Source organism: Puma concolor, chromosome E2, assembly GCF_028749965.1.
Source record: "Puma concolor isolate L17-30 chromosome E2, mPumCon1.1.hap2, whole genome shotgun sequence".
Taxonomy (NCBI): domain Eukaryota; kingdom Metazoa; phylum Chordata; class Mammalia; order Carnivora; family Felidae; genus Puma; species Puma concolor.
The window spans coordinates 42434877-42448764 of NC_141681.1; the positions used below are offsets into that span (position 1 = coordinate 42434877).

Here is a 13888-nt window from a genome sequence, read left to right on the forward strand (position 1 = left end):
GGGTCCTGGGGCTAACAGACAGATCTCAGGGGTGTGAGCCAAGCTGGGTCTCTTTAAGAGCTTCCCAGAGATCATCCAGTCCCTGCTTGACCTCCTGCAGGGTGAGGTGGCTGGTAGACTCCCTCCCCCCACCCACCCCCTCTAGGCCATGACATCCAGCGACACAGCCTGGAAACAGCCTGACGAAGGGAAGAGAAACCCGAAGGGTTACTGGGAGAAACTGACATCCCTCCCATCCTAAGATCTACTTTCTGAGGCTTGGCAGGCTCTGTGCCTGCCTACTCTGGCATCCCGCCCAGCAGAGTGCCAAGTATTTTTACGAACTTTATCCCATCTGATTCTCCAAAGAGGCGGGTGTTTTTGTCTCCACTTTACAGCAGCAGAAGCGGAGTGCAGTGAGGGGAAGGTCTTTATTCAAAACTGCACAACTAGTGTGAAAGCCCTGCCCTGCCACTTGCTGGCCTCCCCAGGGACCTTCTTACCCGGAGACCAGTTTCTCACAGTCATCGCAGAAGCACAGAGGGTGACACATCCTTTGGACGGCATCTTTATCTTGGTCACCTTGGCTCAGAAGTCTTTCCACTTCTTTCTGGTTACCTGAGGCAATGTGCTAAAAAGTGACATCAAAAATAATGTCAATCTTAAGGAATTACTTGCATTTTAAGGCGTGAATTTTTGGAGCTTCCTTACAAGAAGCCAGGATCTCTGTACAGATAAATGACACGACTTGCTCTTTGGGATGTGTTTCAAAATAACCTGGCGGACAGGGCAAGCAGGTGGGGGTGGAGACAAAAAAAGACGAAGATAGCCCCGTGGGTGTGCATTTATACTCTGTTCACTTTTGGAAATGTTACAAATCTTCTGTAATTGAAAACAACAACGACGTGACAAAATTCCCAAACCAACGGTGGGGGAGGACCACACCTCCTGAACCTCAGTGTGGACGCTGACTCCTCACTTGCACACCCCTCGGTGCTGTCCCCTTGTATTCTAACAGAGCCTTGGTCTGGGGGGAAAGGGAACAGCTGCAGTTAGCAAGAGATCCATCAACCAACAGGCCTACAGGGCTCACCCCTGCGATTCCTGGATGCGCCCCTCTCAGGAGATGAGATGTTCTTGGGAGCACGTTGCCCCCGGGGAGGCTCAGGGGTGCTCCACCAACACAGTGTGGTTCTGGGTAGCCAGAAGCACCCACAGGCTCCTGGAGGTGTGCCTTCACTCAGCCCTCGCCAACTACCCAGCAGGGCACCTTGTCAGCCTCCCAGGGCTCAATGCATGAGTGATGAAACCACCACCGGGCGCTGAGCTCCCAGCCTGGGGCGAGCTCCCACAAACACTGGCGACACGGGGCTCCTGGAGCCCAGGAGAGGTGTCAGCTCTGCAGAGGCCACCAGTGAGGCTCCACAGAGCAGATCACGGAGAACAAGTCGTATTTTGCCGAGGGGAGAGAGGACAGCCGGGCAGAGGGCTGTCGGCGAGGCCCAGTGCCCTTGGTGTGCTGGCCCCTCCCGGCTGTGGCATAGCACACCTGGGGGGAGGTAGACAGACATAAAAGCTCAGTATTCCGGCCACCCACCCGGAGCACAAAAGGAACCGTGGTGTTTCACCAAGCAGACCGCCCTGACAGATTCTGCAGAGACCCCAGAGATGCAGAAAGATGAAACGTTCCTCACACACCTGCGCCCACAAGGACGTCTTGGGTGTCTTACCTTAAACAGACAATCAATGGGAGTTGAAGTCATCTGAGACAGTAAGCTCATTCTCTGCTTCAGGAATAGCCTGTCACCGAATCCTTCAGACTCCTGCAGGAAAAACCCAACAATCTGTTTTATCAACTTGTCACAAGATGTCAGTGCAGATCCTTCAAAATGGAGAGCCCGGGAGCAGTCCTTGCTACTTTGCACAGAACAGGATCGACAGTGCCTCTCTCCCTGGGCCAGACAGCAGATCCGCATCCGGCTGGGAGAAGCGCTTCCCGTCTGTCCCCACAGGAAGTGGCAGCTGTGATGGTCCCTTCTCGGTGGGGACAGGGGCGAGGGGCGGCACGCTGCCGATGCGCACCCGTGTGTGGAATGTGTCATCACTAAGTGTGGAATGTAGCGTGCACACACCATCACCCTCCAGATCGAAGCCTGGATTGTCCTGTCCTCCTCCTCCTCCTCTCAAACTGCTGTCCTAACGCCTGCCTAGCCCTGTCCCCTGCCACTTTATCTGGGCATACAGACGAGAAACCCATTTGACAGGCTGTTCTGCGCTTCCCAGTGTCAACCAGCAGGAGAGAGGGGTCTTGCCTTTCTAACATACTTCGGAAAATAGCAGACAATATGGCCACTGTTCCCAAATCCTATAACATACCGGGGTCCACCCCAAATAATAAACTCAGGTCTTCGTATTGCAGGTAATGTCTACCTAGCTACAAAAACCTAAAACTGCATCCTTACTTTATGAAATAATCCCTAGCAAGACACTTCAATGCTCACCGGAGCACCTGCAAATTGACTAATGACAAATTAACTTCCTCAGAAGTTTCAGTGGGAAGTAAAGGGAGATGTCTTCCCCAGACAGTTGCTGCTAGAAGAACTCCCCAAACCCTGACAAAATTATGGGAGAAGGCCCTTGATGGCCCTGTAAGTTCTGACTTTAGAGATCCAGCTGAAGACAGAGCCAACAGCACCTCAAGGGATGGCCCGTTTCTGGGGTCCTCTGTCAGACAGGGTCCCTCACACCAGCTGCCCTGAAAGGGTTAACCCGGCAAACACACACCAACCCCTCAGGGTGACAGCCATTTTGCTCCCACCTACCATCAGCGATATAAGGCTCTAACCCACCTGTTTTTATTCAGTGATTTATAGGCCACGCAGCTTAATGTCAGAGAAATGTCAAAGACATTGTTGCTCAGGTAAATCTGGGGTCCCTTCCTTGACTCTGGGTAACTACATGAATGGCAGTGATGAAGAGGGGCAAGCCCTGAGGTCCTGAATCTTCAAGGAGAAATGAGCTACCAGAAGAGACCACATATCAGCTCAGATCTATTTGGGAAAGGGGTAAATACTATTTATTAGAAGCTCAGTAAAGAGACAAAGACCAGAAGCCCACAGAGCTGGAACAGAGTGCTCCCCGTTTTCTGGTCTACACAGGTTAAACTAGAGTCATCTCAGTAATGCTCATTTGCAAGAAGCTAGTCTTTATTTACGAGACTTTTAAGTCTTTATGCTTAAAGAATATATATAAGGTCACCTCAAGTACAATGATATCTTGGGGGGTAAACTTTCTGTGAAACAACATGGTGTTATATAAAGAAGGAATAGTAAAACGTAATTTGATTTACTAATACTTAGTCTTTAATGCTTTTCAGAAACCTCACCCGCCGTGTGCAGATACACTTAAGCTCCTTCCCCAGGAAAGGACACCAACACAGGGCAGTGGCCTCCCACATTCCAAGATGGAACTGCACTGCTGACAAGAATCCAGTCAGCAGCTAAGGCCGAGGCAACGCCACCGGGAGAATCTCAGTGCCGGCGTCACAAAAGACAAGGAAGCCACACTACCTGCTCTGTCAATAAAGGTAAGGATCTCTCAGGCCTGACCCACTCAAGACTCAAGGGACTGGCTTCACGGCCAGCTGTAAGGATGATGCACACCTTGTCCCGACATCTGACAGGACCAACCACCCCCCACCCAGGAAGGCAGGACCAGGACCAGGGTCAGACACCCCGGACAAGAGGGGCACACTGGGCTGTGTCCCCACCTTGCCCACCCAAACTAATGGCCTTCCTTGGGGCCATCCATGCAGGATGCACCAGAGGACCAGGAAACAGAGATGCCCAGATGCAGGGGTGTTGGAAGAGCAAGTTAAGGGCACCAGGATCATCTTCTGCTTCACAAAGGCACTTTCAAATACCCTATTTGTTTCTCGTAAACTCCCAGCAAGAGGTCAAACATACAGCATCGTCTTCAGTGTAGACAAGAAATGGACATAAACTTAGACAGCCTTGCCCAGGGCTAACACAAGTTATCAGGCTCAAGCCAACACCAGCACAAGAAGGGCCACCCCTCAACACGCCCCCCAGTCCAGGGGCACCAGGCTGGCTCTGTCGGTGGAGCATGCGACTCTGGATCTCGGGGTTGTGAGTTCAAGCCCTGTGTTGGGTGTAGAGATTACTTAAAAATAAAATCTTAAATAAATAAAAATCAAAAAAACAAACAAACAAAAACCTCTCCCGATCCCAGTTGGGACATGGTATGAAGTCAAAGTGGATGTGGGAAGCTGACTGCTGCTCTGTGGTCAGCCACCTCCTTACGCTCTGGTCAAAGGCTTCAAGTGCTGCACTTCCTGCCTACACACCACAGAAAGTAAGCAATCAGGGTGGCCATGGTGCAGGACGGGGACGGCAAGGGGAAAGCTGCACCCTCAGGAGGCGGGCACCTCCCTCCAGGTGACCAGGAGCACCCCTGACCCCACGAGGGACGTCAGGCAATTCCTACCGTCAGCCTACGTGCCAACAAGAGGAGCATAATCTCAAATTTTCCTTAAAAATATAATTGCATAGGCACAGAAAAAAGATACGTACCAAAAGGTTAGTAAGTCATCTCCAGCTAGTGAGTTTATGAGAGGTATTTATTCTCTTCACTGCAACTTTATACAGCTGGCCTGGCCCTTGAACAACACAGGTTCGAAGTGTATGGGTCCACTTATATGGCGACAGACACAGCACAGTACTCTAAATGAATTTTCTCGGCCTTGTGTTTTTCTTAATAATGCTTTCTCTTCTCCAGCTTACTTTAAGGATATGGTATAGAATATGTACAACATACAAAATGTCTTTTTTTTTTTTTTAGGGTGTTTCTTTCTTTCTTTTTTTTTTTTTTTTTAGGTTTTTAGTTAATTATTTATTTATTTTTGAGAGAGAGAGAGAGAGAGAGAGAGAGAGAGCGAGCACACGAGCAGGGGAGGGGCAGAGAGAATGGGAGACACAGAATCCGAAGCAGGCTCCAGGCTCCGAGCTGTCAGCACAGAGCTGGACGCGGGGCTTGAACTCGTGAACCCTGAGATCATGACCTGAGCCGAAGTTGGACTCTTAACTGACTGAGCCACCCAGGTGTCCCCCAAATATGTCTTAATTGACCGCTTATATTATTGGTAAGGCTTCTGGTCAACAGTAGACTACTCGTAGTTAAGTTTTTGAGGAGTCGTAAGTTATACACCAATTTGCAACCACGCAAGGGGTCAGCAACTCTAATCCCTGCGTTGTTCAAGGGTCAACTGTATATTGCAAATATTGTTTGTAAGCAAGTATTGGTTTTCTCATCAGAAAAAAATACGACCACTGTTTTGGGGAAAAACAGTGTAAAATGCCATATATGATATAAATTATGTGAAGTATACACGGATGGGAAGACAGGAAAGCACATACACATGTTAACAATGAATGAAGTCAGGGGAACTGTTTTTACCCAAGTGCACCTGTCTGGGCAGGCCTATGGGTATTTTCCAGATATATTAACTTATCATTACTTTGGGAGATTCTGACATCAGCAGAAAATTAAGATCAAGGGAGTGTTCAATCCTCAGGACTCCTCGTGTGTAATACAGGAATCTCTTCACTTTACCAATTTCAACTTTGTGATTTCTGGGGGTATGGTCACATTTTGCTGGCTGGTGAAAACAGGCCAGCAATGCAACCCCGGTTTAAGATTCTCATATTTCACGTACAAATATAATCACTTCCCCTAAGCAAAGCTCGCCAAGAAAATAATAAGACCACTGAGTCCTAAAATTGCATTTATTAATAACCTCATCTCTTGCCTACATACCCAAACTCATGGTTTCTAGCTTCCCCCTCCTGCCTACGCTTTTGAGGATGGTGACGATTAACGAAGCAGGATTTTAACCACGTGAATCCCGGTCGTAATCTGCCACTTTCACAACCAATTTTAGCACTTCAGTCTGCTAGGCGATTGTCAAGTCTCACAGCCCTTAGACAACAGAGGCCTCGTTCTTGGGGGACATTTAAGAATCCCCTTCCTCACCCCCAACCTCAGAACCCTATCAAACATGCCCTGACACCCACAAAGAAAGGCCAGGCAGGAGGGATCTTACAGGCGGCTTAACGGAGAGGCTTCCTTGCCGAATATATTCGATCGCAGCCTCAATGGAGGTCAGGCAGTATCCCAATTCATCTTTTGCTGAGCTGCTAAATCTGAAGTTTTTGATATAACTCAGGTTTGCCATCCTATCAAAAGGAAGAAAAAAGTTTCATTGTTGTATATCCCATTCACACCTCTCCACAAACAATGCAGTCACTCAAGCTGGCGTGAGTGACTGAAGTCCGTTAGCTCCGGCGACCTATGACTGCTACCCCCTTAACCTCTAGCGCATGTGCAATTAGGAAAATAAGTAAAACCACCTGGTCCTTTCCTGGAGTATGCTAGTTTTTAAAAAGCTGATTACTGTAAAGCGAACCAGGGGTTCCCATCGGAAGAGGATGGGCTTTGGAGTCGGAACTGAAGCCAGCTTCCTGTTCCATCACTGACTAGCTGTGTCTTCCAGAACAAGAAACATAAGCTCTGTGGGCCTCAGTTTTCCCATCTGGAAGTGGAATGATAGCCACCCCCCGGAACGGGTGTAGGGCAGGCACAGCAACGGACTCACAAGGGGCGCTCAATCTCCTGCAGTTAGACTAAAACCATTTTGCCATTTTCAAAAAGTATTTCAACAGAAAATATTACCAATTAGGGATCTCCGTTTTCACAAGCAAATATAACAGGACTGATAGCAGATCATCAGCACACATGGTCTCCAAGTTAACTGCAGGAAGGAAACACATGTTCGAAGCCAGCATGAGATTCAAACAGACCAACAAGCATATCAACTCCCCACCATCATCCAGCCCACAAAACCACAATCCAGTAAGGCTACGCCTCAGGGAGCGGTTCAACTCTATGATTTTCTTTACAGTGTCCTAAATAGACGTCACATTTGAGGGGAATGCCTAGCATTCTCAGAACACATGCAAAAGAAGGGGGTTCCCAGCAGACTACCCCTCACCACCTTCCAGGACAGTTAGAATCAGTGAAGGTGGGCAGAGGTGTGCCCAGAGCCACCTCGAAAAGCCTCTTCCCTCCTGAGATTATTTCCGTTTTACGTACTGCAGATCCTAATGCTCACATTTAGCCTGTTTCCATTTTTTCCACTTTGAAATTGTAAGGACTCCATTCACTAATCATTCTAAAAACTCGAATAGCGCAAAAGAGCAGTCTGTGACTGTCTCTCCCATCCCTGCCAGGCAGTCTTCTTCCCCCAGACGCTACTGCTGTGGCTTCCCACCTGCCTCTCCAGAGACAGTCTAGGAACTCGCCGTCGTGCACATACAGCCGCCTCCTTTTTCTGGAATGCTGTTAGAAGTGCACCATATACACTCCCATTTATTTCACTCGACGTGCTTTGAAAAGCATCCCCTATCTGGGCACACAGATATGACTCCCCTTTACTTTTTTCATCTTAGCTTATTTTGCTTTACTTTTTATAATGGAAAATTTTAAGCATACACAAAATTAGGAAGAGCGGTCTAACGAACAGTCAAACCCCCATGTACCCATCACCAGCTTGGCTCATTTTTCTTTAAGATTAAAGGTGTTTAATTTTAGCCAAGGAATGTCATCAACCAAACATTGTCAGACTGGAACATAACTGCAGAAGGGGCCAGTGGACAATTCGGCACTGGACCAAACGAATACCAACCCCCCCCCCCCCGCCCCAGTGGTGTGACAGGTTCAAGAGAACACACAATAGGAAGTTTAAAGTCAATCATACACACTCCTGCACCCAGGCAAGTTCAGACTCGAGCAGACAGTGTCATTCACTTCGCAAAGTCAGGTTCTCAAAGGACCTACGCAGCTTGGATTCTGATTTATATATCAGCTGCATGATGTCCATGCAGGTGTGGGGCAGCCTGGCTCATTTTTGAGGCCGCTGCTTCTCTGCCACCATTTTCTTACCCAAATCATACCTCACCTACCTCTTCACCCCCTTTACTAGGCACCCACGCATCAGAGCAGACTCCAGGGGGCTCATGCTGGAACAGTCTGCTGCACGTGAGCCCATCTGTATGATCCTTTAAGATAACACTGCTCCGGGGTGCCTGGGTGGCTCAGTCAGTTAAGTGGCTGACTTCGGCTCAGGTCATGATCTCATGGTTCGTGGGTTCAAGCCCTGCATCGGGCCCTGTGCTGACAGCTCAGAGCCTGGAGCCTGCTTTGGATTCTGTGTCTCCCTCTCTCTCTGCCCATCCCCAGCGCATTCTCTCTCCACCCCCCTCTCAAAAAATGAATAAACATTAAAATAAATTTAAAAACAAATAAGAGAACGCTGCTCCTTGACAGATCTGCATGTGGATGTATCTACGCCCCGGCCGGCCCCCTGCCCCAAGCACAAACCTCTCTGGCTGGGAGACTGTGTAATTAGCTGTACCACCTTCCGCAAACAAACCAGCTTCTGCTGCGGAGAGGTGCATTTGTTCAGCTGAGCCAGCTCTCTCTTTGCACGAGGTATGTTGAAGCTGTGAAAAAATTTGGAAAGTGACAACTTAAGACCACAGTGTAAGGGCCCTTCTTCCCTGGCCTATTACACTGCTTCCCACAAACTGTAAGTAACGAAAAACACGCACAGAAACTCAGAAGCAATCTGACTCAGGTCAGTGGCAAAACTCAACACCTCTGAATGTCCCACTCAGGATGCAAAATGATATTATAGCGGCACCAGAAAATTAGGGGGGAAGAAAAAAGTCCTTAGCCCCAGAGTGAAATAGCTCCAAGGGGTTAAAATAGTTTAAACATAACCACTTTAGATAGTTTTGTATCCTAATGGAATGGAAATTAACTCAAAAGCCAGTGCCTCTCTGGCAGGCCTCCCTCAGACAGGCAGGTGAGGAGAGACGCCCGCACACAGACCCACCTGGGCGAGCGGTGGGCCTGCCAAGAGACCAGCTGTGCCAAATCCCACCCTGGAGCTCCCAACCAGCTGGCATGACAGGTGCAGGAGGGTGACAGCCACAAAACACTCATCTGCCAACCTCGGCCCTTTATCTCTGGTCACAAATACCCCGCACTGCTCCTCAGTATGGATTAAGTCAAACCAGCGTGCGGCCCCTGCCACTGAGAGCCCTGCTTCCAGAAGAAGCGGCCCCCGCCGCTGAGGACGCCGAGTTCCTGCAGCACATACCCTTACCTGCACTCAGGTTTCACACCAATATCCTTCTGCTGAAGATCCTGAAGGCTTCTTGTGATTTTGTTAAAGGCAGCATCCTAACAACAGATTTTTAACGAGGCTTCAGATTTCTTAAAAAGTTTCGAAGGCGGCTTCCAACCGGGATGACAGCGATTTAGAACCTACCTCGCTTGCCTCCATGGTCCCCACATATTTAAAGATCAGGTCATAAATATCGTGCTGGACGTACATCTGTGGAATCAACGAACAGACCCCCGTTTGGGGTGTGCAGAGGTGACAAGGAGCGCCCCCTGGCACCGCTGCCTTCTCGCCCCTCGCCGCCCTGACCTCTTACCTCCACCGCCTGCTTCAGCAGGTTCATCTGGGCCTCCTGCTTGGCAAGCATTTTCTGCGGAACAAGAAGGTACCACCGTTAAAGGGCTTAGATCGGCATGTGGGCAAACCGTAGTTCTCTCTCTCGGAGGTCCTGCTGCTTACCAGGTGAGAGTCCCTCAGAAGCTGCTGGAGGCATTTGGTGTAGAGAGCATTCACCGAGTCCTGTGCAACACAGAGAAACCGATCACTCTCACAGTCCGAGGCCACGACACAAAACCCAGAACGTGTAATGTGTCCCGGAGTGAGAACATCTCGCAAGATGTATTTCCTGTATTGAAGTCCTAATACAAGCTTATCAAATAAATTATGTGATTTTTTTTCAATTTTTTTTTTTTTAGCTGTATATGCATGAAGGGCAGGAGAAAATTTCCTCTGGGGTTAACATAGGTGATAATAATATTCATCTTTATATTTGTCATGTTCAAGCGTTCTCCGGTGGCTTGACTACTTTTACAGTTAGAGAGAAACATTTAAACAAAACTTCCAACAGCGGAGGCAGCAAAGTTTCAGAGTGAACTGAGAGCGATCCCCGTGCTCTTGAACTGGCCTGAAACAGAGCATGTCTGGCAAAGCAAGACACAGCTACTGACTATGTGATGACGCAGGCTCTTTCTTTCACATTCCCGGAATGTTCGCTGGAAAGAGGCAATGCTCCTATCAAATCTCTCCGCGTGTCTTCCCAAAAACTCTCTCACATCTTCGATGGTTTTCAGGGAAAAGGGATCTGAAGATGTTGAAGGCTCTTCTGAAAAAGAAACAGAGGGTCAGAATGGCTGAAGCCTTCACAGTTTCCTAATGGGGCAAGTACCACATCCTTTGCCCTGCTTCCCCAGGATCTGGAGCCCCATCTCCCAGAGGAGGATAGGAATTATTTCAAGATTCTACCCAAGAGCAGCCCAGTTACAGGACAGCTCAGGGTCCAGAGAGCCCGGTCCTCTTGAAGCCCTTTCCTTGGACAAAACAATTTGGGACCATGGGCATGACCCATGAGGCTCTGGTGAGGAAGCCCTGACTCCTGACAATAAAGGCCTCAGAGCACATCTGGCACACTATTATCTCGATTTCCTGGAACAACTGAAGAATTATTATTTATTAAAAATAGTTAGCTCTCGGGGCGCCTGGGTGGCACAGTCGGTTAAGCGTCCGACTTCAGCCAGGTCACGATCTCGCGGTCCGCGAGTTCGAGCCCCGCGTCGGGCTCTGGGCTGATGGCTCAGAGCCTGGAGCCTATTTCCGATTCTGTGTCTCCCTCTCTCTCTGCCCCTCCCCCGTTCATGCTCTGTCTCTCTCTGTCCCAAAAAATAAATAAACGTTGAAAAAAAAAAATTAAAAAAAAAAAATAGCTCTCTTGGGGCGCCTGGGTGGCTCAGTCCGTTGAGCGGCCAACTTCGGCTCAGGTCATGATCTCACGGTCCGTGAGTTCAAGCCCCACGTCAGGCTCTATGCTGACAGCTCAGAGCCTGGAGCCTGCTTGCTTCGGATTCTGTGTCTCCCTCTCTCTCTGCCCCTCCCCCACTCATGCTCTTTTTCTCTCTGTCTCAGAAATAAATAAACATTCAAAAAAAATTTTTTTTGAATGACTCTCAGAGAGGCACAGTAGTGAAGCTGGAGGGCAATAACGGTAAAGAGCAGCTCTAAAGCTGAGGGCCAGTCAAAGCCAGGACTCCCGTTCTGCACAACTCCAGGGGGCAACATTCACACAGAGATCTACATCAATATTGCCTCCTGGAGTTGTGTAATGTCCAACCTGTGCAACCATACATGGCAGACCCAAGCCACATTGTCTTGGCTCTGGATGACTTTTTGATTAAGTCCTTGGGGGCGTTACCATAACGTTATGCAGGTTTCCAGTGGGCTCTTGAATAGTTTATGTTAATAACAGCTTTGTCAGGAGGAAGTTCAAGAAACACAATTCTCCAAATCAGGAGAAAGGGGTTTTCTCCCAGAATACCTGAACTCTCTCTCTTTTCCAAAGGGTGGGCTATACACAGTATGCTGAAACTTTCTTCTTTCTCATTGTAGAAAGTTTCTTCAAAGAGAATGGGCACTGAGAGAAGACAGGCGAAGCCGGCTCCTAATTTGATCCTGTTTCCTTGTATAAAGACATCCTGGAACAAGAAAGGCGTCCCTGCACCCACAGCCGGTGGTGCCTGTCCATCCGCTCTCAGCCTGGCCCCTACAGCGCACTTCTAACCTTCCCGCCTCCACTCCAGTGTGGGTTTGCAGTGGGGCCGGGTGGGGGGGGGGGGGTGGCACGCATGAATACTCTTCTGTTTTGCTTTTTGATACAAAACTGTTTTCTTTCCCCTTTGCTCACCCTGCAGCTGCGGCTCCTTAGTACTCTGATCCTTTTTAAATATTGTGGCAGAGAAACATGCTGCTCTCAGAGCAGAAGAAAACCTGTGCCTCTGGGAAAGGAGGAAGGAAGAAGGCTCTTCTAGAATGATCCAGTATGCATGCGGCAGTCCTGCCCACATTCACCACTCTGGCCGTGGCCGGGGTGCCCGGGCAGACAAGCCATAAGCCTGACTCCCATGTTGTCTGTGTGGATTTGGATTCCTCAAAGAGAACAAACTCACAGTGACCAGCAGGGCTAACAGGGCTGCTGACCCCGGGCTGGTGCACCGGTGACCCTGTGTCCCATCCCTCCCCTCCCACCACAGGGCTGACGAGCCCTGGCTGCCGGGTCCGAGGGACCAAGCCACAGCACCAACACCAGTGCACCTGGACCCACGCCAGGCCTGGCGAGGAACGGACCTCTCTGTCTCAGAATCTTTCTATCTCAACCTAAAAAATAAGAAAATGCAGGGCATTTGGGTGGCTCAGTTGGGTTAGCATCCGACTCTTGATTTCGGCCCAGGTCGTGTCTCACGGTTGGTGGGGTCGAACCCCGCATCGGGCTCTGCACTGACAGGATGGAACCTGCTTAGGATCCCCTCACCCCCTCTGCCTTTCAATCTCTCTCTCTCAAAATAAACAATGAATGAAAACATAGACCCCAAAGTTAAACATCAACAATGAGACAGACAATATGTCTCCTGTCACGATACACTGAGAAAGATGAAACACCCTTCCCACCATGAGGAAACCTCTGAGAACCCCATGCTGAGGAACAGTCTACAAAGCAAAACATAACTGTCAATGTCACGAAAGACAAAGACAGCCTGAGGACTGTTCCAAATCGAAGAAAACTAAAAAGGCCAACAACTGAATGCATTGCATGATCCTGGATTTAAAAGAAAAAAAAATGTTTTTTCTATAAAAGGGAATAACTATTTGTATCATTAGCACAGTTTGTATGAGGACAGTATCCTATTGATGGTAAATATTGAACAGTATCCTATTATTAAATTTCTGGATTGTGATCACTCTGCTGTAATGATGCAGGAAATCCACGTTTTAGAATAAAGGGATGTGGTGTCTGTAACTCACACTTACTTTTTCTGAAAAAGGTTCAGAAAAAGTAATGATAGTGTGTAGGGGATGGGAGAGAGGGACAGACGAAACAAATGGGGCCAAAATGCTAACAGTTGAGCTGGCTGGGGGAAGAGTATATGAGAGTTGCTTGTACTTTACTGAAACTTCCTGTAGGTTTGAGATGATTTCAAAACTGTGTTTTTTAAAAATTTAAAATTCATCCCTGATGTCCAGTTTGTGGTCCGGAAACCAATGAGCTCTCAGGAGCACTTATCAGCAAGGGGCCCACGGGCTGAGGGAGAGATGCCCTCCCTCCCTGCCCCCCCCCTTCCCCCCCCCCCCCCCCCCCCATCCCAGGCAGAGGTCTAGCCAGGCCCTGCTCATGACTAGTATCTCCTCCCACCCCACGGGGCTGCTGCTGTGTGTGTCAGAGCCATCACTTAACACAGATGGGACAGGGTGAGAAGCAGGTCTCCCTGCCCTCCTCCCCCCCTCCCACCTCCCAAGCACTGAGAGAGTGACTCGGGGCGACCCAAAAAGAGATGAATACCTTTCCATTCAAGGTCTGAAAGTGTTCTTCCACTGGTACCAAAATATAGGACTCAAACTGACATGTAGACTGAACATTGCTTGACAAGCTTCCCTTGCAGGGCACCAGGACCTGGAAAAAACAACGAGGGTGAATGCTAAGAGATGGGCCACATACAGCTTTGGCAGGACGGGCTGCATCCAGCTATGGGGACCTACTGGCTGACGGAGCCGAGTGACGGGGGTGATGAAGTCCTGGTGACAAAGCTGCGCTCCCCACCTGGGAAGAGGGGCAGGCGGTCACAGGCGCCCTGGGTCCTGCCTCACGGCCAGTGCCAGGCG

At 49.2% G+C, this 13888-nt stretch overlaps 1 protein-coding gene across 5 annotated transcripts in view; it reads right to left on the minus strand.

Moving 5' to 3' along the window:
* ANKRD27 (ankyrin repeat domain 27) overlaps positions 1–13888 on the minus strand; it is a 52042-nt gene that overhangs the window by 20900 nt on the left and 17254 nt on the right. For 4 of the 5 annotated variants that reach the window (XM_086689570.1, XM_086689569.1, XM_086689572.1 and 1 more), the window contains exons 3-14: positions 13569–13679; positions 11553–11709; positions 10192–10346; positions 9704–9763; positions 9561–9614; positions 9392–9457; positions 9227–9303; positions 8437–8558; positions 6730–6808; positions 6101–6233; positions 1710–1802; positions 483–610 (exon numbers count right to left, since the gene is read on the minus strand). In XM_086689570.1, the coding sequence (XP_086545696.1) occupies positions 483–610; positions 1710–1802; positions 6101–6233; positions 6730–6808; positions 8437–8558; positions 9227–9303; positions 9392–9457; positions 9561–9614; positions 9704–9763; positions 10192–10346; positions 11553–11709; positions 13569–13679 (1235 nt within the window). The remainder of the gene's footprint in view (positions 1–482; positions 611–1709; positions 1803–6100; positions 6234–6729; positions 6809–8436; positions 8559–9226; positions 9304–9391; positions 9458–9560; positions 9615–9703; positions 9764–10191; positions 10347–11552; positions 11710–13568; positions 13680–13888) is intronic. The other variant, XM_086689573.1, reaches the window with a different exon arrangement.